The sequence below is a fragment of the Chiloscyllium plagiosum genome, chromosome 12, assembly GCF_004010195.1.
Source record: "Chiloscyllium plagiosum isolate BGI_BamShark_2017 chromosome 12, ASM401019v2, whole genome shotgun sequence".
NCBI classification, from domain to species: Eukaryota; Metazoa; Chordata; class Chondrichthyes; order Orectolobiformes; family Hemiscylliidae; genus Chiloscyllium; species Chiloscyllium plagiosum.
This window is the reverse complement of record NC_057721.1, coordinates 86,671,572-86,696,659: the sequence shown is the minus strand read 5'-3', so window position 1 is coordinate 86,696,659 and position 25,088 is coordinate 86,671,572. Positions and strand designations below refer to the sequence as shown.

Below are 25,088 nucleotides of genomic sequence, written 5' to 3'. Positions count from 1 at the left end.
TAACGGTGCTAGAGTGGGTGTGCCTGGGCTGTAACGGTGTTAGTGTGGGTGTGCACGGGCTGTAACGCTGCTCGTGTGGGTTGCACGGGCTGTAACAGTGCTAGTATGGGTGTGCCTAGGATGTAACGGTGCTAGTGTGGGTGTACGTGGGTTGTAACAGTGCTAGTGTGGATGTGCCTGGGCTATAACAGTGCTAGTGTGGGTGTGCCTGGGCTGTAACGCTACAAGTGTGGGTGTGCACGGGCTGTAACGGTGCTAGTGTGGGTGTGCACGGGCTGTAACGGTGCTAGTGTGGGTGTGCACAGGCTGTAACAGTGCTAGTGTGGGTGTGCACGGGCTGTAACAGTGCTAGTGTGGGTATGCATGGGCTGTAACAGTGCTAGTGTGGCTGTGCCTGGGCTGTAACGGTGCTAGTGTGGGTGTGCACGGGCTGTAACAGTGCTAGTGTGGGTGTGCACGGGCTGTTATGCTGCTAGTGTGGGTGTGCACGGGCTGTAACAGTGCTCGTGTGGGTGTGCCTGGGCTGTAACGGTGCTAGTGTGGGTCTGCACGGTCTGTAACAGTGCTAGTATGGGTGTGACTGGCTGTAATGGTGCTAGTGTGGGTTTGCACGGACTGTAACAGTGCTAGTGTGGGTGTGCCTGGGCTGTAACGCTGCTAGTATGGATGTGCACGGGCTGTAATGCTGCTAGTGTGGGTGTGCACGGGCTGTAACGATGCTAGTGTGGGTGTGCCTGGGCTGTAACAGTGCTAGTGTGGGTGTGCCGAGGCTCTAACGGTGCTAGTGTGGGTGTGCACGGGCTGTAGTGCTGCTCGTTTGCGTTGCACGGGCTGTAACAGTGCTAGTGTGGGTGTGCCTGGGCTGTTATGCTGCTAGTGTGGGTGTGCACGGGCTGTAACAGTGCTAGTGTGGTTGTGCCTGGCTGTAATGGTGCTAGTGTGGGTGTGCCTGGGCTGTAACAGTGCTAGTGTGGTTGTGCCTGGGCTGTAACAGTGCTAGTGTGGGCGTGCAGGGGCTGTAACGCTGCTAGTCTGAGTGTTCTTGGGCTGAAACAGTGCTAGTTTGGATGTGCATGGGCTGTAACGCTGCTAGTGTGGATGTGCCGAGGCTGTAACGCTGCTAATGTGGGTGTGCACGGACTGTAACAGTGCTAGTGTGGGTGTGCAGGGGCTGTAACGCTGCTAGTGTGTGTGTGCACGGGCTGTATCGCTGCTGGTGTGGGTGTGCCTGAGCTGTAACAGTGCTAGTGTGGGTGTGCCTGGGCTGTAAGGGTGTTAGTTTGGATGTGCACGGGCTGTAACAGTGCTAGTGTGGGTCTGCCTTGGGCTGTAACGGTACTAGTGTGTGTGCCTGAGCTGTAACAGTGCTAGTGTTTGTGTGCCTGGGCTGTAACGGTGCAGAGTGGGTGTGCACGGGCTGTAATGCTGCTAGTGTGGGTGTGCACGGGCTGTAACAGTGCTAGTGTGGCTGTGCAGGGGCTGTAACGGTGCTAGTGTGGGTGTGCACAGACTGTAACAGTGCTAGTGTGGGTGTGCTTGTGCTGTAACGCTGCTAGTATGGGTGTGCACGGGCTGTAACAGTGTTAGTGTGGGTGTGTCTGGTTTGTAACATTGCTAGTGTGGGTGCGCCAGAGCTGTAACAGTGCTAGTGTGGTTATGCCTGGGCTGTAACAGTGCTAGTATGGGTATTCCTGGGCTGTCATGGTGCTACGGTTGGTGTGCCTGGGCTGTAACGGTGCTAGTGTGGGTGTGCCTGGGCTGTTACAGTACTAGTGTGGGTGTGCCTGGACTGTAACGGTGCTGGTGTGGGTGTGCACGAGCTGTAACAGTGCTAGTATGGGTGTGCTGAGGCTGTAACGCTGCTAGTATGGGTGTGCACGGGCTGTAACGCTGCTAGTGTGGGTGTGCAAGAGCTGTAACGCTGCTAGTGTGGGTTTGTCTGGGCTGTAACAGTGCTAGTGTGAGTGTGCCTGGGCAGTAACGGTACTAGTGTGGGTGTGCCTGGGTTGTAACGGTACTAGTGTGGGTGTGCAGGGGCTGTAATGGTACTAGTGTGGGTGTGCAGTGGCTGTAACGGTGCTAGTGTGTGTGTGCACGAGCTGTAACGCTGCTAGAGTGGGTGTGCCTGGGCTGTAACGCTGCTAGCGTGGTTGTGCACGGGCTGCATCAGTGCTAGTTTGGGTGTGCCTGGGCTGTAACGGTACTAGTGTGGATGCGCACGGGCTGTAACAGTGCTAGTGTGGGTGTGCCTGGGCTGTAACGCTGCTAGAGTGGGTGTGCACAGGCTGTAACAGTACTAGTGTGGGCGTGCCTGGTCTGTAACGGTGCTAGTGTGGGTGTGTACAGGCGGTCACGGTACTAGTGGGGGTGTACCTGGGCTGTAACGGTGCTAGTTTGGGTGTGCCTGGGCTGTAACGGTGTTAGTGTGGGTGTGCACAGGCTGTAACGGTGCTAGTGTGGGTGTGCCTGTGCTGTAACGCTGCTAGTGTGGGTGTGCACGGGCTGTAACAGTGTTAGTGTGGGTGTGCCTGGTTTGTAACGTTGCTAGCGTGGTGCGGCAGAGCTGTAACTGTGCTAGTGTGGGTGTGCCTGGGCTGTAACCGTGCTGGTATGGGTATGCCTGGGCTGTCATGGTGCTACTGCGGATGTGTCTGGACTGTAACGGTACGAGTGTGGGTATGCATGGGCTGTAACAGTACTAGTGTGGGTGTGCCTGGGCTGTAACGGTGCTACTGTGGGTGTGCCTGGGCTGTTATAGTACTTGTGTGGGTGTGCCTGGGCTGTAACGGTGCTAGTGTGGGTATGCCTGGGCTGTAACGGTGCTAGTGTGGGTGTGCATGGGCTGTAACAATGCTAGTGTGGGTGTGCCTGGGCTGTTATGCTGCTAGTGTGGGTGTGCACGGGCTGTAACAGTGCTCGTGTGGGTGTGCCTGGGATGTAACGGTACTAGTGTGGGTGTGCACGGGCTGTAACAGTGTTAGTGTGGGTGTGTCTGGTTTGTAACGTTGCTAGTGTGGGTGCGCCAGAGCTGTAACAGTGCTAGTGTGGGTATGCCTGGGCTGTAACAGTGCTAGTATGGGTGTGCCTGGGCTGTCATGGTGCTACGGTTGGTGTGCCTGGGCTGTAACGGTGCTAGTGTGGGTGTGCCTGGGCTGTAACGCTGCTAGAGTGGGTGTGCACAGGCTGTAACAGTACTAGTGTGTGTGTGCCTGGTCTGTAACGGTGCTAGTGTGGGTGTGCACAGGCAGTCACGGTACTAGTGGATGTGTACCTGGGCTGTAACGGTGCTAGTGTGGGTGTGCGTGGGCTGTAGCAGTGTTAGAGTGGGTGTGCACAGGCTGTAACGGTGCTAGTGTGGGTGTGCACGGGTTGTAACGCTGCTAGTGTGGGTGTGCCTGGGCTGTAACGCTGTTAGTATGGGAGTGCAGGGGCTGTAACGGTGCTATTGTGGGTGTGCATGGGCGATAACCGTACTAGTGTGGGTGTGCCTGGTCTGTAATGGTGCTAGTGTGGGTATGCCTGGGCTGTAACGGTGTTAGTGTGGGTGTGCACGGGCTGTAACAGTGCTAGTGTGGGTGTGCCTGTGCTGTAACGCTGCTAGTGTGGGTGTGCACTGGCTGTAACAGTGTTAGTGTGGGTGTGCCTGGTTTGTAACGTTGCTAGCGTGGGTGCAGCAGAGCTGTAACTGTGCTAGTGTGGGTGTGCCTGGGCTGTAACCGTGCTGGTATGGGTATGCCTGGGCTGTCATGGTGCTACTGCGGATGTGTCTGGACTGTAACGGTACGAGTGTGGGTGTCAGAGTATTACAGAGGGAGCTCTAATTCATGCTGCTATACCAGGAAGTCTTGCAGAAGGCACTGTAATCCATGCTGTTATATCAGAGAATGTTACAGAGGGCAGTGTAGTCGATGCCATCATGTCAGAGTATTACAGAGGGAGCTCTAATTCATGCTGCTATACCAGGAAGTCTTGCAGAAGGCACTGTAATCCATGCTGTTATATCAGAGAGTGTTACAGAGGGCAGTGTAATCCATGCTGTTATATCAGAGAGTGTTACAGAGGGCAGTGTAATCCATGCTGTTATATCAGAGAGTGTTACAGAGGGCAGTGTAATCCATGCTGTTATATCAGAGAGTGTTACAGAGGGCAGTGTAATCCATGCTGTTATATCAGAGAGTGTTACAGAGGGCAGTGTAATCCATGCTGTTATATCAGAGAGTGTTACAGAGGGCAGTGTAATCCATGCTGTTATATCAGAGATTGTTACAGAGGGCAGTGTAATCCATGCTGTTATATCAGAGATTGTTACAGAGGGCAGTGTAATCCATGCTGTTATATCAGAGATTGTTACAGAGGGCAGTGTAATCCATGCTGTTATATCAGAGATTGTTACAGAGGGCAGTGTAATCCATGCTGTTATATCAGAGATTGTTACAGAGGGCAGTGTAATCCATGCTGTTATATCAGAGATTGTTACAGAGGGCAGTGTAATCCATGCTGTTATATCAGAGATTGTTACAGAGGGCAGTGTAATCCATGCTGTTATATCAGAGATTGTTACAGAGGGCAGTGTAATCCATGCTGTTATATCAGAGATTGTTACAGAGGGCAGTGTAATCCATGCTGTTATATCAGAGATTGTTACAGAGGGCAGTGTAATCCATGCTGTTATATCAGAGATTGTTACAGAGGGCAGTGTAATCCATGCTGTTATATCAGAGATTGTTACAGAGGGCAGTGTAATCCATGCTGTTATATCAGAGATTGTTACAGAGGGCACTGTAATCCATGCTGTTATATCAGAGAGTGTTACAGAGGGCAGTGTAATCCATGCTGATATATCAGAGAGTGTTACAGAGGGCAGTGTAATCCATGGTGTTATATCAGAGAGTGTTACAGAGGGCAGTATAATCCATGCTGTTATATCAGAGATTGTTACAGAGGGCAGTGTAATCCATGGTGTTATATCAGAGAGTGTTACAGAGGGCAGTGTAATCTATGGTGTTATGTTAGAGAGTGTGACAGAGGGCAGTGTAATCCATGCTGTTATATCAGAGAGTGTTACAGAGGGCAGTGTAATCCATGGTGTTATGTTAGAGAGTGTTGCAGAGGGTTGAGTAATCCATGGTGTTATATCAGAGAGTGTTACAGAGGCAGTGTAATTCATGGTGTTATGTCAGAGAGTGTTGCAGAGGGTTGAGTAATCCATGCTGTTATATTAGAGAGTGTTACAGAGGGCAGTGAGAGGGCAGTGTAATCCATGGTGTTATATCAGAGAGTGTGACAGAGGGCAGTGTAATCCATGGTGTTATATCAGAGAGTGTTACAGAGGGCAGTGTAATCCATGGTGTTATATCAGAGAGTGTTACAGAGGGCAGTGTAATCCATGCTGATATATCAGAGAGTGTTACAGAGGGCAGTGTAATCCATGCTGTTATATCAGAGAGTGTTACAGATGGCAGTGTAATCCATGGTGTTATATAAGAGAGTGTTACAGAGGGCAGTGTAATCCATGGTGTTATATCAGAGGGTGTTACAGAGGACAGTCTAATCCATGCTGATATATCAGAGAGTGTTGCAGAGGGCAGTGTAATCCATGCTGTTATATCAGAGTGTTACAGAGGGCAGTGTAATCCATGGTGTTATATCAGAGAGTGTTACAGAGGGCAGTGTAATCCATGCTGTTATATCAGAGAGTGTTATAGACGGCAGTGTAATCCATGCTGTTATATCAGCTAGTGCTGCAGAAGGCTGTGTAATCCATGCTGCTATATCGTAGAATCATAGGGATCTACAGCACAGAAACAGACCCTTCAGTCTAACTGGGCCATGCCGACCTGATATCCTAAATCAATCCAGCCCCAGTTGCCAGCACTTGGCCTAAACCCCCAAACTCATTCTATTCATATACCCATCCAGATGCCTTTTAAATGTTGTAATTGTCCCAGTGTCCACCACTTCCTCTGGCAGCTCATTCCGTACATATACCACCCTTTGCATGAAAACATTTCTCCTTAGGTCTCTTTTAAATCTTTCCCCTCTCACCCTAAACCTATGCCCTCTAGTTTTAGACTGCTCCACCCCAGGGAAAAGACCTTGTCTATTTACCCTATCCATGCCCCTCATGATTTTATAAACCTCTATGGGGTCACCCATCAGCCTCCAAAACTCCAGTGAAAACAGCCCCAGGCCTATTCAGCCTCTCCCTATAGTTCAAACTCTCCAATCCTATCAACATCTTTGTAAATCTTTTCTGAACCCTTTCAAGTTTCACAACATCCTTCCTGCTGTTATGTCTGAGATTGTTACAGAGGGAGGCGTAATCCATGCTGTTACATCAGAGAGTGTTACAAAGGGCAGTGTAATCCATGCTGTTATATCAGAGAGTGTTACAGAGGGCAGTGTAATCCATGGTGTTATATCAGAGAGTGTGACAGAGGACAGTGTAATCCATGGTGTTATATCAGTGAGTGTTACAGTGGTTAGTGCAAACACGCAGCCGGTCAGGCAGCATCCGAGGAGCAGGAGAGATGACATTTCAAGCATAAATCCTTCATTAGACAGTTCCTGGCGAAGAGCTTATGCTTGAGATGTTATTGCTCCTCCTCTTCGAATGCTGCCTGACTGGCTATGCTTTTCCAGCACCGCTCTCTTTGACTCTGAAACCCAGCAACTGCAGGCCTCACTTTCTCCCTGTTACACTAGAAAGTGTGACAGAGGGCAGTGCAATCCGTGCTGTTATATCAGAGAGTGTTACAGAGGGCAGTGTAATCCATGGTGTTATATCAGAGAGTGTTACAGAGGGCAGTGTAGTCCATGGTGTTATATCAGAGAGTGTTACAGAGGGCAGTGAAATCCATGTTGTTATGTTAGAGAGTGATGCAGAGGGCAGTGCAATCCATGCTGATATATCAGAGATTGTTATAGAGGACAGTGTAATCCATGCTGATATATCAGTGAGTGTGACAGAGGGCAGTGAAATCCATGGTGTTATATCAGCTAGTGCTGCAGAGGGCAGTGTAATCCATGCTATTGTATCAGAGAGTGTTACAGAGGGCAGTGTAATCCATGCTGATGTATCAGAGAGTGTTACAGAGGGCAGTGTAATCCATGCTGTTATATTAGAGAGTGTTAAGAGGGCAGTGTAATCCATTGTGTTATATCAGAGAGTGTTACAGAGGGCAGTGTAATCCATGCTATTGTATCAGAGAGTGTTACAGAGGGCAGTGTAATCCATGCTATTGTATCAGAGAGTGTTACAGAGGACAGTGTAATCCATGCTATTGTATCAGAGAGTGTTACAGAGGGCAGTGTAATCCATGCTGTTATATCAGCTAGTGTTACAGAGGGCAGTGTAATCCATGCTATTGTATCAGAGAGTGTTTCGGAGGGCAGTGTAATCCATGCTGTTATATCAGAGAGTCAATAGGCAATAAGTGTAATCCATGCTATTGTATCAGAGAGTGTTACAGAGGACGTGCTAGTGTGGGTATGCCTGGGCTGTAACAGTGCTAGTATGGGTGTGCTGAGGCTGTAACGCTGCTAGTATGGGTGTGCACGAGCTGTAACGCTGCTAGAGTGGGTGTGCCTGGGCTGTAACACTGCTAGCGTGGTTGTGCACGGGCTGTAACAGTGCTCGTGTGGGTGTGCCTGGGCTGTAACGGTACTAGTGTGGGTGTGCACGGGCTGTAACAGTGTTAGTGTGGGTGTGTCTGATTTGTAACGTTGCTAGTGTGGGTGCGCCAGAGCTGTAACAGTGCTAGTGTGGGTATGCCTGGGCTGTAACTGTGCTAGTATGGGTATTCCTGGGCTGTCATGGTGCTACGGTTGGTGTGCCTGGGCTGTAACGGTGCTAGTGTGGGTGTGCACGAGCTGTAACAGTGCTAGTATGGGTGTGCTGAGGCTGTAACGCTGCTAGTATGGGTGTGCACGAGCTGTAACGCTGCTAGAGTGGGTGTGCCTGGGCTGTAACACTGCTAGCGTGGTTGTGCACGGGCTGCATCAGTGCTAGTTTGGGTGTGCCTGGGCTGTAACGGTACTAGTGTGGATGCGCACGGGCTGTAACAGTGCTCGTGTGGGTGTGCCTGGGCTGTAACGCTGCTCGTGTGGGTGTGCACAGGCTGTAACAGTACTAGTGTGGGTGTGCCTGGTCTGTAACGGTGCTAGTGCAGGCGGTCACGGTACTAGTGGGGGTGTACTTGGGCTGTAACGGTGCTAGTGTGGGTGTGCGTGGGCTGTAGCAGTGCTAGTGTCTGTGTGCCTGGGCTGTAACGGTGTTAGTGTGGGTGTGCACAGGCTGTAACGGTGCTAGTGTGGGTGTGCACGGGTTGTAACGCTGCTAGTGTGGGTGTGCCTGGGCTGTAATGCTGCTAGTATGGGAGTGCAGGGGCTGTAACGGTGCTATTGTGGGTGTGCACGGGCGATAACCGTACTAGTGTGGGTGTGCCTGATCTGTAACGGTGCTAGTGTGGGTATGCCTGGGCTGTAACGGTGTTAGTGTGGGTGTGCACGGGCTGTAACAATGCTAGTGTGGGTGTGCCTGGGCTGTAACGGTGCTAGTGTGGGTGTGCACGGGCTGTAACGATGCTAGTGTGGGTGTGCCTGGGCTGTAACAGTTCTAGTGTGGGCGTGCAGGGGCTGTAACGCTGCTAGTCTGAGTGTTCCTGGGCTGAAACAGTGCTAGTGTGGGTGTGCCTGGCTGTAATGGTGTTAGTGTGGGTGTGCACGGGCTGTAACAATGCTAGTGTGGGTGTGCCTGGGCTGTAATGGTGCTAGTGTGGGTGTACACGGGCTGTAACAATGCTAGTGTGGGTGTGCCTGGTTTGTAACGTTGCTAGCGTGGGTGCGGCAGAGCTGTAACTGTGCTAGTGTGGGTGTGCCTGGGCTGTAACCGTGCTGGTATGGGTATGCCTGGGCTGTCATGGTGCTACTGCGGATGTGTCTGGACTGTAACGGTACGAGTGTGGGTGTGCATGGGCTGTAACAGTACTAGTGTGGGTGTGCCTGGGCTGTAACGGTGCTAGTGTGGGTGTGCCTGGGCTGTTACAGTACTTGTGTGAGTGTGCCTGGGCTGTAACGGTGCTAGTGCGGGTGTGCACAGGCTGTAACAATGCTAGTGTGGGTGTGCCTGGGCTGTAATAGTGCTAGTGTGGGTGTACACGGGCTTTAACAATGCTAGTGTGGGTGTGCCTGGGCTGTTATGCTGCTAGTGTGGGTGTGCACGGGCTGTAACAGTGCTCGTGTGGGTGTGCACAGGCTGTAACGGTACTAGTGTGGGTGTGCACAGGCTGTAACGGTACTAGTGTGGGTGTGCCTGGGCTGTAACGGTGCTAGAGTGGGTGGGCCTGGGCTGTAACTGTGCTAGTGTGAGGGTGCCTGGGCTGTAACGGTGCTAGTGTGAGTGTGCCTGGGCTGTAACAGTGCTAGAGTGGGTGTGCCTGGGCTGTAACGGTGCTAGTGTGTGTGTGCCTGGGCTGTAACGGTACTAGTGTGTGTGCACGGTCTGTAACGGTGCTAGTGTGAGTGTGACTTGGCTGTAACGGTGCTAGTGTGAGTGTGCCTGGGCTGTAACGGTGCTAGTGTGAGTGTGCCTGGGCTGTAACGGTGCTAGTGTGTGTGTGCCTGGGCTGTAACGGTACTAGTGTGGGTGTGCACAGGCTGTAACGGTACTAATGTGGGTGGGCCTGGGCTGTAACGGTGCTAGAGTGGGTGGGCCTGGGCTGTAACTGTGCTCGTGTGTGTGTGCCTGGGCTGTAACGGTACTAGTGTGGGTGTGCACAGGCTGTAACGGTGCTAGTGTGAGTGTGCCTGGACTGTAACGGTACTAGTGTGTGTGTGCCTGGGCTGTAACGGTACTAGTGTGGGTGTGCACAGGCTGTAACGGTGCTAGTGTGAGTGTGCCTGGGCTGTAACGGTGCCAGTGTGGGTGTGCCGGCGCTTTAACGGTGCTAGAGTGGGTGTGCCTGGGCTGTAACGGTACAAGTGTGGGTGTGCACGGGCTGTAACAGTGCTAGTGTGGGTGTGCCTGGGCTGTAACGCTGCTCGTGTGGGTTGCACAGGCTGTAACGGTGCTAGTGTGCGTGTGCACGGACTGTAACTGTGCTAGTGTGGGTGTGCACGGGCTGTAACTGTGCTAGTGTGGGTGTGCCTGGGCTGTAACGCTGCTAGTGTGGGTGTGCACGGGCTGCAACAGTGCTAGTGTGGGTGTGCACGGGCTGCAACAGCGCTAGTGTGGGTGTGCACGGGCTGCAACAGTGCTAGTGTGGGTGTGCCTGGGCTGTAACGGTGCTAGTGTGGGTGTGCCTGGGCTGTAACAGTGCTAGTGTGGGTGTACGTGGGCTGTAACAGTGCTAGTGTGGGTGTGCCTGGGCTATAACAGTGCTAGTGTGGTTGTGCCTGGGCTGTAACGCTGCTAGTGTGGGTGTGCCTGGGCTATAACAGTGCTAGTGTGGTTGTGCCTGGGCTGTAACGCTGCTAGTGTGGGTGTGCCCGGGCTGTAACAGTGCTAGTGTGGGTGTGTCTGGTTTGTAACGTTGCTAGTGTGGGTGCGTCAGAGCTGGAACAGTGCTAGTGTGGGTGTGCCTGGGCTGTAACAGTGCTAGTATGGGTATGCCTGGGCTGTCATGGTGCTACTGTTGGTGTGCCTGGGCTGTTACAGTACTAGTGTGGGTTTGCCTGGGCTGTAACAGTGCTAGAGTGGGTGTGCCTGGACTGTAACGGTGCTAGTGTGGGTGTGCACGAGCTGTAACGCTGCTAGTATGGGTGTGCACGGGCTGTAACGCTGCTAGTATGGGTGTGCACGGGCTGTAACGCTGCTAGTGTGGGTGTGCACGAGCTGTAACGCTGCTAGTGTGGGTTTGCCTGGGCTGTAACAGTGCTAGTGTGGGTGTGCCTGGGCAGTAACGGTACTAGTGTGGGTGTGCCTGGGTTGTAACGATACTAGTGTGGTTGTGCAGGGGCTGTAATGGTACTAGTGTGTGTGTGTGTGTCTGGGCTGTAACGCTGCTAGCGTGGTTGTGCCTGGGCTGCAACAGTGCTAGTTTGGGTGTGCCTGGGCTGTAACGGTACTAGTGTGGATGCGCACGGGCTGTAACAGTGCTAGTGTGGGTGTGCCTGGGCTGTAACGCTGCTCGTGTGGGTGTGCACGGGCTGTAACAGTGCTAGTGTGAGTGTGCCTGGGCTGTAACGGTGCTAGTGTGGGTGTGCACAGGCTGTCACGGTACTAGTGTGGGTGTACCTGGGCTGTAACGGTGCTAGTGTGGGTGTGCGTGGGCTGTAACAGTGCTAGTGTGGGTGTGCCTGGGCTGTAACGGTGTTAGTGTGGGTGTGCACAGGCTGTAACGGTACTAGTGTGGGTGTACCTGGGCTGTAACGGTGCTAGTGTGGGTGTACCTGGGCTGTAACGGTGCTAGTGTGGGTGTGCGTGGGCTGTAACAGGGCTAGAGTGGGTGTGCATAGGCTGTAACAGTGCTAGTGTGGGTGTGCACGGGTTGTAACGCTGCTAGTGTGGGTGTACCTGGACTGTAACGATGCTAGTTTGGGTGTGCACGGACTGTAACGGTGCTAGTGTGGGTGTGCACGGGCAGTAACCGTACTAGTGTGGGTGTGCCTGGTCTGTAACGGTGCTAGTGTGGGTATGCCTGGGCTGTAACGGTGCTAGTGTGGGTGTGCACGGGCTGTAACAATGCTAGTGTGGGAGTGCCTGGGCTGTAACGGTGCTAGTGTGGGTGTGCACGGGCTGTATCGATGCTAGTGTGGGTGTGCACGGGCTGTAACGATGCTAGTCTGAGTGTTCTTGGGCTGAAACAGTGCTAGTGTGGATGTGCCTGGCTGTAATGGTGTTAGTGTGGGTGTGCACGGACTGTAACAGTGCTAGTGTGGGTGTGCCTTGTCTGTAACGGTGCTAGTGTGGGTATGCCTGGGCTGTAACGGTGCTAGTGTGGGTGTGCACGGGCTGTAGCAATGCTAGTGTGGGTGTGCCTGGGCTGTAACGGTGCTAGTGTGGGTGTGCACGGGCTGTAACGATGCTAGTGTGTGTGTGCACGGGCTGTATCGATGCTAGTGTGGGTGTGCACGGGCTGTAACGATGCTAGTGTGGGTGTGCCTGGGTTGTAACAGTGCTAGTGTAGACGTGCAGGGACTGTAACGCAGCTAGTCTGAGTGTTCTTGGGCTGAAACAGTGCTAGTGTGGATGTGCCTGGCTGTAATGGTGTTAGTGTGGGTGTTCACGGACTGTAACAGTGCTAGTGTGGGTGTGCCTGTGCTGTAACGCTGCTAGTGTGGGTGTGCACGGACTGTAGCAGTGCCAGTGTGGGTGTGCCTGTGCTGTAACACTGCTAGTGTGGGTGTGCCTGGGCTGTAACCGTGCTGGTATGGGTATGCCTGGGCTGTCATGGTGCTACTGTGGATGTGCCTGGACTGTAACGGTACGGGTGTGGGTGTGCACGGGCTGTAATAGTACTAGTGTGGGTGTGCCTGGGCTGTAACGGTGCTAGTGTGGGTGTGCCTGGGCTGTTACAGTACTAGTGTGGGTGTGCCTGGGCTGTAACGGTACTCGTGTGGGTATGCCTGGGCTGTAACGGTGCTAGTGTGGGTGTGCATGGGCTGTAACAATGCTAGTGTGGGTGTGCACGGGCTGTAACGATGCTAGTGTGGGTGTGCCTGGGCTGTAACAGTGCTAGTGTGGGCGTGCAGGGGCTGTAACGGTGCTAGTGTGGGTGTGCACGAGCTGTAACGCTGCAAGTGTGGGTGTGCCTGGGCTGTAACAGTGCGAATGTGGATGTGCCTGGGCAGTAACGGTACTAGTCTGGGTGTGCCTGGGTTGTAACAGTACTAGTGTGGGTGTGCACGGGCTGTAATGGTACTAGTGTGTGTGCCTGAGCTGTAACGGTGCTTGTGCGGGTGTGCCTGGGCTGTAACAGTGCTAGAATGGGTATGCCTGGGCTGTAACGCTGCTAGTGTGTGTGTGCACGGGCTGTATCGCTGCTGGTCTGGGTGTGCCTGAGCTGTAACAGTGCTAGTGTGGGTGTGCCTGGGCTGTAAGGGTGTTAGTTTGGATGTGCACAGTCTGTAACAGTGCTAGTGTGGGTGTGCCTGGGCTGTAACAGTGCTAGTGTGAGTGTGCACGGGCTGTAATGGTACTAGTGTGTGTGTGCCTGAGCTGTCACTAGTGCGGGTGTGCCTGGGCTGTAACAGTGCTAGAATGGGTATGCCTGGGCTGTAACAGTGCTAGTGTGTGTGTGCACGGGCTGTAACAGTGCCAGTGTAGGTGTGCCTGGGCTGTAACGGTGCTAGTGTGGGTGTGCACGGGCTGTAACAGTGCTAGTGTGGGTGTGCTGGAGCTGCGACAGTGCTAGTGTGGGTGTGCACGGTCTGTTATGGTACTAGTGTGCATGTGCCTCGGCTGTAACAGTGCTAGTGTGGGTGTGCCTGGGCTGTAACGGTGCTAGTATGGGTGTGCACGGGCTGTAACGGTACTAGTGTGGGTGCGCCTGGGTTGTAACGGAACTAGTGTGGATGTGCACGGTTTGTAATGGTACTAGTGTGGGTGTGCCTGGGCTGTAACGGTGCTAGTGTGAGTGTGCCTGGGCTGTAACGGTGCTAGAGTGGGTGTGCCTGGGCTGTAACGGTGCTAGTGTATGTGTGCCTGGGCTGTAACGGTACTAGTGTGGGTGTGCACAGGCTGTTACGGTACTAGTGTGGGTGTGCCTGGGCTGTAACGGTGCTAGAGTGGGTGGGCCAGGGCTGTAACTGTGCTCGTTTGTGTGTGCCTGGGCTGTAACGGTACTAGTGTGTGTGTGCACAGGCTGTAACGGTGCTAGACCGGGTGTGCCTGGGCTGTAACAGTGCTAGTGTGGGTGTGCCTGGGCTGTAACGGTGGTAGTGTGGGTCTGCACGGTCTGTAACAGTGCTAGTACGGGTGTGCCTGGCTGTAATGGTGCTAGTGTGGGTGTGCACGAGCTGTAACGATGCTAGTGTGTGTGTGCACGGGCTGTATCGATGCTAGTGTGGGTGTGCACGGGCTGTAACGATGCTAGTGTGGGTGTGCCTGGGTTGTAACAGTGCTAGTGTAGACGTGCAGGGACTGTAACGCTGCTAGTCTGAGTGATCTTGGGCTGAAACAGTGCTAGTGTGGATGTGCCTGGCTGTAATGGTGTTAGTGTGGGTGTGCACGGACTGTAACAGTGCTAGTGTGGGTGTGCCTGTGCTGTAACGCTGCTAGTGTGGGTGTGCCTGGGCTGTAACTGTGCTAGTGTGGGTGTGCCTGGGCTGTAACCGTGCTGGTATGGGTATGCCTGGGCTGTCATGGTGCTACTGCGGATGTGTCTGGACTGTAACGGTACGAGTGTGGGTGTGCATGGGCTGTAACAGTACAAGTGTGGGTGTGCCTGGGCTGTAACGGTGCTAGTGTGGGTGTGCCTGGGCTGTAACGGTGCTAGTGTGGGTGTGCATGGGCTGTAACAATGCTAGTGTGGGTGTGCACGGGCTGTAACGATGCTAGTGTGGGTGTGCCTGGGCTGTAAGGGTGTTAGTTTGGATGTGCACGGGCTGTAACAGTGCTAGTGTGGGTGTGCCTGGGCTGTAACAGTGCTAGTGTGAGTGTGCCTGGGCAGTAACGGTACTAGTGTGGGTGTGCACGGGCTGTAACGCTGCTAGTGTGGGTGTGCACGGGCTGTAATGGTACTAGTGTGTGTGTGCCTGAGCTGTCACTAGTGCGGGTGTGCCTGGGCTGTAACAGTGCTAGAATGGGTATGCCTGGGCTGTAACAGTGCTAGTGTGTGTGTGCACGGGCTGTAACAGTGCCAGTGTAGGTGTGCCTGGGCTGTAACGGTGCTAGTGTGGGTGTGCACGGGCTGTAACAGTGCTAGTGTGGGTGTGCCTGGGCTGTAACAGTGCTAGTGTGGGTGTGCACGGGCTGTAACAATGCTAGTGTGGGTGTACACGGGCTGTAACAGTGCTAGTGTGGATGTGTCTGGGCTGTAACAGTGCTAGTGTGGGTGTGCAGGGGCTGTAACGCTGCTAGTCTGAGTGTTCTTGCGCTGAAACAGTGCTAGTGTGGGTGTGCACGGGCTATAACGCTGCTAGTGTGGGTGTGCCTGGGCTGTAACAGTGCGAATGTGGGTGTGTCTGGGCAGTAACGGTACTAGTGTGGGTGTGCCTGGGTTTTAACGGTACTAGTGTGGGTGTGCACGGGCTGTAATGGTACTAGTGTGTGTGCCTGAGCTGTAACGGTGCTTGTGCGGGTGTGCCTGGGCAGTAACAGTGCTAGTGTGTGTGTGCATGGGCTGTAACAGTGCCAGTGTGGGTGTGCCTGGGCTGTAACAGTGCTAGTGTGTGTGTGCATGGGCTGTAACAGTGCTAGTGTGTGTGTGCATGGGCTGTAACAGTGCCAGTGTGGGTGTGCCTGGGCTGTAACAGTGCCAGTGTGGGTGTGCCTGGGCTGTAACAGTGCCAGTGTGGGTGTGCACGGGCTGTAACGGTGCTAGTATGGGTGTGCACGGGCTGTAACAGTGCTAGTGTGGGTGTGCTGGAGCTGCGACAGTGCTAGTGTGGGTGTGCACGGTCTGTAATGGTACTAATGTGGGTGTGCCTCGGCTGTAACAGTGCTAGTGTGGGTGTGCCTGGGCTGTAACAGTGCCAGTGTGGGTGTGCCTGGGCTGTAACGGTGCTAGTGTGGGTGTGCACGGGCTGTAACGGTGCTAGTGTGGGTGTGCACGGGCTGTAATGGTGCTAGTGTGGGTGTGCTGGAGCTGCGACAGTGCTAGTGTGGGTGTGCACGGTCTGTAATGGTACTAGTGTGGGTGTGCCTGGGCTGTAACAGTGCTAGTGTGGGTGTGCCTGGGCTGTAACGGTGCTAGTATGGGTGTGCACGGGCTGCAACAATGCCAGTGTGGATGTGCAGGGGCTGTAACAATGCTAGTGTGGGTGTGCACGGGCTGTAACAGTGCTGGTGTGGATGTGCAGGGGCTGTAACAATGCTAGTGTGGATGTGCAGGGGCTGTAACAGTGCTAGTGTGGATGTGCAGGGGCTGTAACAATGCTAGTGTGGATGTGCAGGGGCTGTAACAATGCTAATGTGGATGTGCAGGGGCTGTAACAATGCTAGTGTGGATGTGCAGGGGCTGTAACAATGCTAGTGTGGGTGTGCACGGGCTGTAACAATGCTAGTGTGGGCGTGCAGGGGCTGTAACAATGCTAGTGTGGGTGTGCAGGGGCTGTAACAATGCTAGTGTGGGTGTGCACGGGCTGTAACAATGCTAGTGTGGGTGTGCACGGACTGTAACAGTGCTACTGTGGGTGTGCCTGGCTGTAACAGTGCTAGTGTGGGTGTGCACGGACTGTAACAGTGCCAGTGTGGGTGTGCCTGGACTGTAACGCTGCTAGTGTGGGTGTGACGGTCTGTAACAGTGATAGTGTGAGTGTGCCTGGTTTGTAATGTTGCTAGTGTGGGTTTGCCGGAGCTGTAACAGTGCAAGTGTGGTTGTGCCTGGGCTGTAACAGTGCTAGTATGGGTATGCCTGGGCTGTCATGGTGCTACTTTTGATCTGCCTGGACTGTAACAGTACTAGAGTGGGTGTGCTTGGGCTGTAAAGGTGCTAGAGTGGGTGTGCTTGGGCTGTAAAGGTGCTAGAGTGGGTGTGCCCGGGCTGTAATGGTTCTAGTGTGGGTGTGCACGAGCTGTAACAGTGCTAGTGTGGGTGTGCATGGGCTGTAACGCTGCTACTGTGGGTGTGCCGGGGCTGTAAAAGTGCTGGTGTGGGTGTGCATTCATCAACCTTCCTGGTCACTTCATCAAAGATTTCTAAAACATTTGAGGCCATCTTAATGGGTATGGAACTTGGCTACCAGTTTCTGCTCGGCCACTCTGTATTGTGTCTCTCGAAGGCTGCCTTGGAGGATGCTTACCTGAAGATCGGAGGCTGAATGTCCTTGACCGCCTAACTGGTTCCTGACCCGGAGGAAACATTCCTGTCTGATGATTGTTGTGCTTTGTCCATTCATCTGTTGCCGTAGCATCTGCATGGTCTTGCCAATATACCATGCCTTGGGACATCCTTGCCTGCTGCGTATGAGGTAGACAACATTGGCCAAGTCACATCAGTATCTGCCGTGTACGTGGTCAGTGGTGTTCACGTGTGATGGTAGTATCCATGTCAATGATCTGACATGTGTTGCAGAGGTTCCCATGCCAGGGTTGTGTGGTGTTATGGTTGATGTTCTGAAGACTGGTTAGTTTACTGTGAATTATGGTCTGTTTAAGATTTGGCAGTTGTTTGAAGATGAAAAGTGGAGGCGTAGGGATAACCTAGATGAGATGTTCGTCATCATTGAGCAGTTTCTGTGCTCTGGGAAAGTGCTGGATGATGAAGAGTACTCAATCAGTCATGTCCTGCATCTGAGTTCTGAGTTCTGAGGATATTGTTACGGTTTTTCACTGTTGCTCGTCAGAATTAGCGACTGATGAATTGAGCATCGTATCCCGTTATTTCAGCATCTTTGGGTGTCCATTGCATTCCTTCTCATCTGAGCAGATCATCTGTATACACAAGGCTTGTCCATAGGGGATGGCTTCTTTAATATGTTTAGGGTGGAAGCTAGCGAAGTGCAGCATTGTGAGGTGATCTGGGGGCTTGTGGTAGAGTGAGATACTGAAGTGTTCATCCTTGATAGACATGTGTGTGTCTAAGAATGAAACTGATTCTGAAAATAGTCCATGCTAAGTCTGATGGTGGAATGAAACTTGTTGATATTATTTATTATTTGTTCCAGTAATTCCTTGCCATGAGTCAAAAGGAAATAAATGTCAGCAGTGTGTCTGGTGTATGTTGTTGGTTGCAAGTCCTGTGCAGTAAATAAGTTTTGCTCGAACATGTGCATGAAAATGTTGGCATATTAAGGTGCACATTTTATTCCCATGACTGTTGCGTGTGTCTGGATGAAAAGTTAGTTGTCGAAAGTGAAGACGTTGTGGTCGAGAATGAAGTGGACGAGAATGAAGTGGATGAGTTGTACGATGGTGCGTGGAGATTGGCAGATGTTGGTATTGAGTGCTGAGGCTGTTGCTGTGATGCCATCATTATGGGGAATGCTGGTGTAGTGTGCTGAAACATCCACTGTGACAAGGACTGTTCCTTGTTTGACTGGTCCGTGGATGTTGAGTTTCTGTAAAAGGTCTGCAGTGTCACGACAGAAGCTGAGGGTTTCAAGATGCCCTCCACAAAGCCAGAGAATTTCTCACAAAGGATCCCATTGTCTGATACGATGCGATGCCCAGGTGTGTTGGCTTTGTGTATCTTTGGAAGGCAATAGAAGTCACCTTTGCGAGAAGTACGTGGGATGGGAGTGCATAGGATACTCTGAAGATCTGGATCAAAGATCTTGATTAGCATTTCGAGTTGACAGAAGCGTTCTTTGGTTGGATTGGCAGTTGTCTGTAATGTTCCTGGTTGTTCAGTTGTCAATATGCTTCTGTGTGACAATGGCTCACCCTTTGTTTGCTGGTTTGATGACGATGTTGCACTTGCTCCTGAGAGCATGAATGGTATTGCATTGTGTTTGGGTGATGTTTTGTGATATCTCGTGAGCTCAGCTGATGAATCTTGCATAATGCATCTCCTCATGGCGTCAGCATACATGTCAAACCAAGGGCAACAGCCTTCCGGAGGAGTTCAATTCAACTCTCCCTTCTTTGGTCGCTGCACTGAGGATCTCTCTGTTGTCTGTTCTGGTTCATTGGTTGTCTCGCTGCTGATATCTTGGGGTCTGTGAAAGAACTCCTGGAGTCTCATTCACCTGATGAATTTCATGGCCAATAACTTCAACTTCATGTGGTTGAAGGGTGTGGTCAGACAAGTTGATGATTGATTTCCCTGTGGTAGTACCAGTTTCAGCCATGATGGTGGTGGTGATGCCAAATTTCTCCAGTTTCCTGTTCTTGGTCTGTTTGTAGGTGGCCTGGTTCTGTTGCCTTCTTTGCTTGGCAATGTCTCCAAGCTGGTCCACTGTATCCTGAGTGCAAGCTGAGAATATGGATGATGCAAAAACTATGACAATGGATGAATGGACAGGGCATAACAATCGCCAGATAGGAATGTTCCCTCCCAGTTAGGGAACATTTCAGTGGTCAAGGGTATTCATCCTCCAAGGCAGCCTTCGAGATACACAACAACACAGAATGGCCGAGCAGAAACTGAGAGCCAAGTTCCGTACCCCTGAATGTGGCCTTACTCGTGATCTTGGCTTTATGTCATGTACATGTGACCCCCCCCGTACTGTACTGTATCTCTAACATCTTCCTCACTGTCCTGTTTTAACACCATCACCTTGATAAATTGTTATGTTCTCTCTACCTTAGCGAGTTTGTACACTTTGGATTACTTGTTACTTTGGTTAGACTCTCGGCATGTGACCTTTATACCTAGCATGTCATTCCAGCTCTTTGGTTTATTTCCAGCACCACTTAATTTTTAATTTTTTGTAATTATCTCTCGGCCACAATCGGATTATAGATCATCCCTTCACTTGTTATTCAGCTGCTGACACTTTACTCACACCATCTGGCACTTTTGATCACCTGCAGAGACTTATTATTCAGCCTGTTGACACCTCACTCACACCATTTGTATTATCTTTCGATCTCTCTGCCTATACATTCTGTGTCTGTGTGCTTCCCTTCACTTCTCCTGACAAAGGGGCAGCGCTCCGAAAGCTTGTGATTCCAAATAAACCTGGTGGACTATAACCTGGTGTTGTCTGACTTCTGACCTACTCTAAATGAACTGAAGTAGTTCAAGAATGCAGCTCAACAATGCCTTCTCAAGGGGCAACTAGGGATGGGCAGTAATTACTGGCCAAACCAGTTATGCCCACATCCCATGAATGAATGAAAAAGGACTTGCATCCATTCAAAACTCAGCTGCTTATGCCCAGTTCCTTCCAAAGAATCATTTACCTATCACCCTTGTATTTGATTGCCTATACTGCCTCCTGGTCAAATATTGATTATAAGGCTCTGAAATCCTTCGTAGTGCTTCCTTCTCTCAGTTCGCCCCATAATCCTCTCCCAGATCTGCACTTACCTAATTTTAGCCACTTGAGCAAGCTCAATTTTAACTGTTCCACCATTAAGCTTCTACATCTTCATCTGCCTCAGTTTGAAAACTCCCTCAAAGTCCCTTTGGATGCTTTAAAGGTGAAAGTCATGATATAATTGCTGTACATGCTGTGCTAATTGTGTAAAATGTAATTTTCTTTATGTTAGGGAAAATCTGTCGGTACAAGGTAGCACTTGGTGGATTCGCTGCACACTCCTCAATATCTTTCTTTTCCTGCTCCTCTTCTTCCTCACAACTCCTGCCATCATCGTCAACACCATGGACAAGTTCAATGTTACCAACCCTGTTGAGAGCCTCAAGGTAGGTGAAGATTGTTGCTGCTGATTAGTTATTGCTTCCTGCCGAGCACCAGGCTGCCTACCTGACCACTGGCTCCCAGTTAACCCTATCCTCCCTCATAGCACAATAATGAAAAGTCATTAAGTGATATAGCATGTAGTCAGGGTGGAGGACTTCAGTGCCCAGCTGAACATTGGCTAAGTAGGTCCTCTCCTAACTAGGCTGGTTGAGTTTACCAAACTGGACCTGTGACAGGTGGTTGTAAAAACATCAAGATGGGGAGAATCTACTTGACTTCATTTTCAACCATATACTTGTTGTAGTTGGATCTATTTGCGATAATTCTGGTAGGATTAGACATTGCACCTTCCTTGTGGCAATTAAGATTCATTTTTATAGGGAAGATACATTCCTTTGTTTTATGTGGCACAGCCACCTGTGCTGAATGAGATAGATTTATTATGTTCTAAAGTTTATATTTAGAAAAAATCTAGGAACTAACAACTGGACATCTACTGTAAGCCATCAGCAGCAGCAGAATTGTATTTAACCGCAAACTGTAGACTCATAGTGTGGCACAACCCAAATCTGCCATTATCACCAAACCAGGGGATTAGCCCTAGTTTGATGAGGAGAATAGAAGAGCAGGACAGAAGCAGCACCTAACATCCCTGAACATGAGTTACCGCCCTGTGAAAGTACACCACTTACCTTCTAACAGCAGAAGCAGCACTGCCATAGACAGAGCTAAGATATACCAATAAATCAAATCGAAGCTCTGTAATCCTACCACATGCAGTCATAAATGTTGGTGGACAGTTACAAACTAAACCAAGGATAAGACTGCAAACGCATCCTGGAAATAGATAGGAAAATCTGACCTTCAGAACCAGTTGCATCTCTTGCCAAGCTAAAAAGGACCTCAGGGGCAACATTTTCACATAAAAGGGTGGTGTGTGTATGGAATGAGCTGTCAGAGGAAGTGGTGGAGGCTGGTACAATTACAACATTGAAAAAGCATCTGGATGGATACATGAATGTGAAGGGGTTAGAGGGTATATGGGCCAAGTGCTGGCAAATGGGACTAGATTAATTTAGGATATCTGGTCAGCATTTACCGAAGGGTCTGTTTCTGTGCTGTACATCTCTATGACTCTAAGACTAGCATCTAATCAATGAGTTGAGGGTTCATAATAGGAACAGGCCCTTCAGCCCTCTTGGTTTTAAAGTGGAACAACCGCATATAATGTGGTGTTTGATTTGTAACTTAATTGACAAGGAGGGACAGCACAGTGCTGGAGCTAATTTTGGGGAATGAAGGTGCTTGAGGTGGCAATGGGGGAGTATTTTTGTGATAGTGACCATGACAGCATATGCTTTAAGTTCCTCATGAAAAAGGAAAAAGATCATCAAGAAAAATGAGTTTAGGATTGGGGGGAAGGCTGCTTTTATTAAAATAAGGCAAGATCTGGCCAAAGTAGCCTAGGAACAGTTACTTCTGTGTAAATCCATAGCAGAGCAAAGCAGTGGGAACAGTTTAAAAGGGGACAGAACAGACCCAACCTATTCACTTTAGGGTGAACTGTAGGAGCAACAAGCCCAGATGGCTAGGAATATTCAGGACTGGATAAAAAGGAAAAAAGAGATGTATAACAGGTACAAAGGGAGCAGAATAATAGAGGCCCTCGAGGAGTATAGGAAATGCAGTGATGTTCTTAAGAAAACAGTTAGGACATCAAAGAGGGGCCATGAAAAAGCTTTGGCAAGCAAGATCAGGGAGAATCTCAAGATATCCTGCAAGTATATCGGTGGGAGGGGCAAGAGAATAATCAGGCAAAGGTTAGAGACCAAGTGGGAAGTCTGTGCATGGAGTCAGGGCATGTTGATAGTGTTAACCATGGAATTTATACTTTGCTATGAAGCACACTTTTTAAATTATATGGAGACCCATAAGCAGATTGAATATTGTAATGTACACAAGACTTGGAAATTTTAACGCATACGATAAAACCATGTATGGTACAGAATAATAGTATAATAGGGGAATAAACAGAGGGAAAATGGTGGGCTGGGGGAAAGGTAGGTGGGATGTTTATGGGTGATCCAGTTGGGGGGGTGATTTTGATCGGTCAGTGGGAAGGGTAGTGTGGATAGGTGAGAATGAAGATGGACAGGTTAGATCCGGTCAAGGAGGCGAGGAGAAAAAAGAAGGCTGGACGTGGGATGATCTTGGGGGTGGGGAGATTTTGAAACTGGTGAACTCTATGTTAAGGCCATTGGGCTGTAAACTCCCAAGGTGGAATATGAGGTATTGTTTCTCCAGTTTGTGTGTGGCCTTATTTTGGCAGTGGAGGAGGCCCAGGATGGACATGTCACCAGCGGAGTGGGAGGAGGAGTTGAAATGGCTGGCAGTCGGAAGGTGGTGTTGATTGGAGCATACGGAGCCCAGATGCTCCGTGAACTGGTCCCTGAGTCTACACTTGGTCTCTCCGATATTGAGGAGACCACATCAGGAACAATGGATGCAGTTGACCAGGTTGGAATACATGCAGGTGAATCTCTGCTGGATTTGGAATGATTGTTTGGGGCCTTGAACAGAGGTGAGAGGGAAGGTATAGGGGCAGGTGTTGCACTTCCTGTGGTTGCAGTGAAAGGTGCCAGGTATGGTGGAGGGGTTGGAGGGAATGTGGACATGATGAGGGAGTCACAGAGTGAACAGTCCCTATGGAAAGCAGATAGGGGTTGTGAAGGAGATATCTGTTTGGTAGTGGGGTCTGACTGTAGGTGGCGAAAATGGCAGAGAATAATGCATTGGATTTGAAGGGTGGTGGGGAGGTATGTGAAGGCCAGGGGACTCTGTCCTTATTTGGTTAGGGTGAGGGGGTTTGAGGGCAAAGGTGCAGGAAATGGAGGAAATGCAGTTGAGGCACTATTAATCATGGGAGAGGGTAAATTGCTGTCTTTGAAATAGAAGGACATCTGGGATGGCCTGGAGTGGAATCCTTCATCCTGGAAGCACATGCAGTGGAGTCGAAGGGGTTTGGAGTGTGGGATCACATTTTTGCAGAAGGGTGGGTGACAAGAAGTATAGTCGAGGTAGCTGTGGGAGTCGGTGAGTTTGAAATGGATGTCAGTGCTAAGTCAGTTACCGGAGATGGAGATAGAGAGCTCCAGGAAGGGAAGGGAAGTGTCAGAGATGGTCCAGGTGAATATGAGGTTGGGCTGGAAGGTGTTGGAATAGTAGATGAACTGTTTGAGTTCCTTGTGGGAGCATGAGGCAGTGCTGCTACAGTCAGCAATATAGCAGAGGAAGAGGTGAGGAGTGGTGCTGGTGGAGCTGCAGAAGAGGGACCATTCCATGTATCCTACGAAAAGGCAGGCATTGCTCAGACTTTTGCAGGTGCCCTTTAGTCTGTAGAAAGTGGGAGAAGTCAAAGGGGATATTGTTGACAGTGGTGACAAGTTCCTTTTTTTAGTTCATTTGTGGGACTTGGGTGTCACTGCCTGGCCAGCACTAATAGCCCATCCCTATTTGCCTTTGAAAAGGTGGTGGTGAGCTGAGAGTTTTGGTGAAGGGGAATTTTTTTGGGCCTGTGGGAGAGGAAGAAATGGAGGGCTTTTAGGCCATCATGGGGGAATACAGGTGTAGGGGGACTGAATGTCCATTGTGAAGATGAGGTGTTGGGGCCCAAGAAATTGAAAGGCTTGGAGAAGGTGGAGGTCATGGTAGTGTCACAAATGTAGGTAGGGAATTCCTGGACCAAAGTGGAGAGGATGGAGTTGAGATAAGAGGAGATGAGATCTGTTAGTTGTAGGCTCGCTTAGCTCTGCCTATCACTTGCTGCTTATGCTGATTGGCAAGTAGCCCTATTTGGTGGCTTCACCAGGTTGACACCTCATCATCAGGTATGCTTGGTGCTGCTCCTGGCATGCCCTCCTGCACTTTTCATTGAACCAAGGTTGATCCCCTGGCTTGAATGGGCGCTATGCCAGGCCATGAGGTTATAGATTGTGTCGGAGTACAGTTCTGCTGCTGTTGATTTGGACCCGAACAGGACAAACAGTACAGACTACAGATTCAAAAACACCAGCAACAGTTCTCCTTCAAGATCCTCCGTTCCACGCTTGCAGCAATGCGCTGGCACCTAACCTCTCTGCAGTCAGCCCTACCTCAGCTGAGGGCCACACTCTCTCAGAATTGCAAAGGACCCACTCTGTACTACATCCTCAGGAGAATTCATAGTCTCAACAAACAGTATTTCAATTCCATCTCAAACATCAAAAACTGTAAGTACAACAAACTTTTATCCACCCACCTCCATAACCAGCGCTCCTCAAACATTCCAGAAAATTCCCCTGGCCTGGGAATCCATTCCGCCATTAGCCATGCGGCAGATGCAGCTGCCACCCCCACGCTGATTGATGATGTCACTTCCGCCCCACCATGGCCACTCCCACAACCACTTCCACCCCTCACAATTCCTCATTCACCACACGTAACATCACTTCCGCCCCTCACATCATCGCTGATGCCACATGCTCAGTGACTTCCGCCACCCCTACTGCTGTTGTCACCACCACTTCTGCCCCCACCAGCAGCACTCACCTGCATTCTGCTGACATGCCCCTCACAGACCCCACTGTCACTATCCCCACCCCCCAGAACCCCGAGGGGAACACTACCCCTGCTCATGA

General features: G+C 50.9%; 1 protein-coding gene across 4 annotated transcripts in view; it reads left to right on the top strand.

The window, feature by feature from the left end:
• The window catches only part of tmem63c (transmembrane protein 63C), a 312,913-nt gene that overhangs the window by 166,073 nt on the left and 121,752 nt on the right, over window positions 1-25,088 (top strand). For all 4 annotated transcript variants that reach the window (XM_043701473.1, XM_043701472.1, XM_043701470.1 and 1 more), the window contains one exon: window positions 20,261-20,414. In XM_043701473.1, coding sequence (XP_043557408.1) covers window positions 20,261-20,414 — 154 coding nt within the window. The remainder of the gene's footprint in view (window positions 1-20,260; window positions 20,415-25,088) is intronic.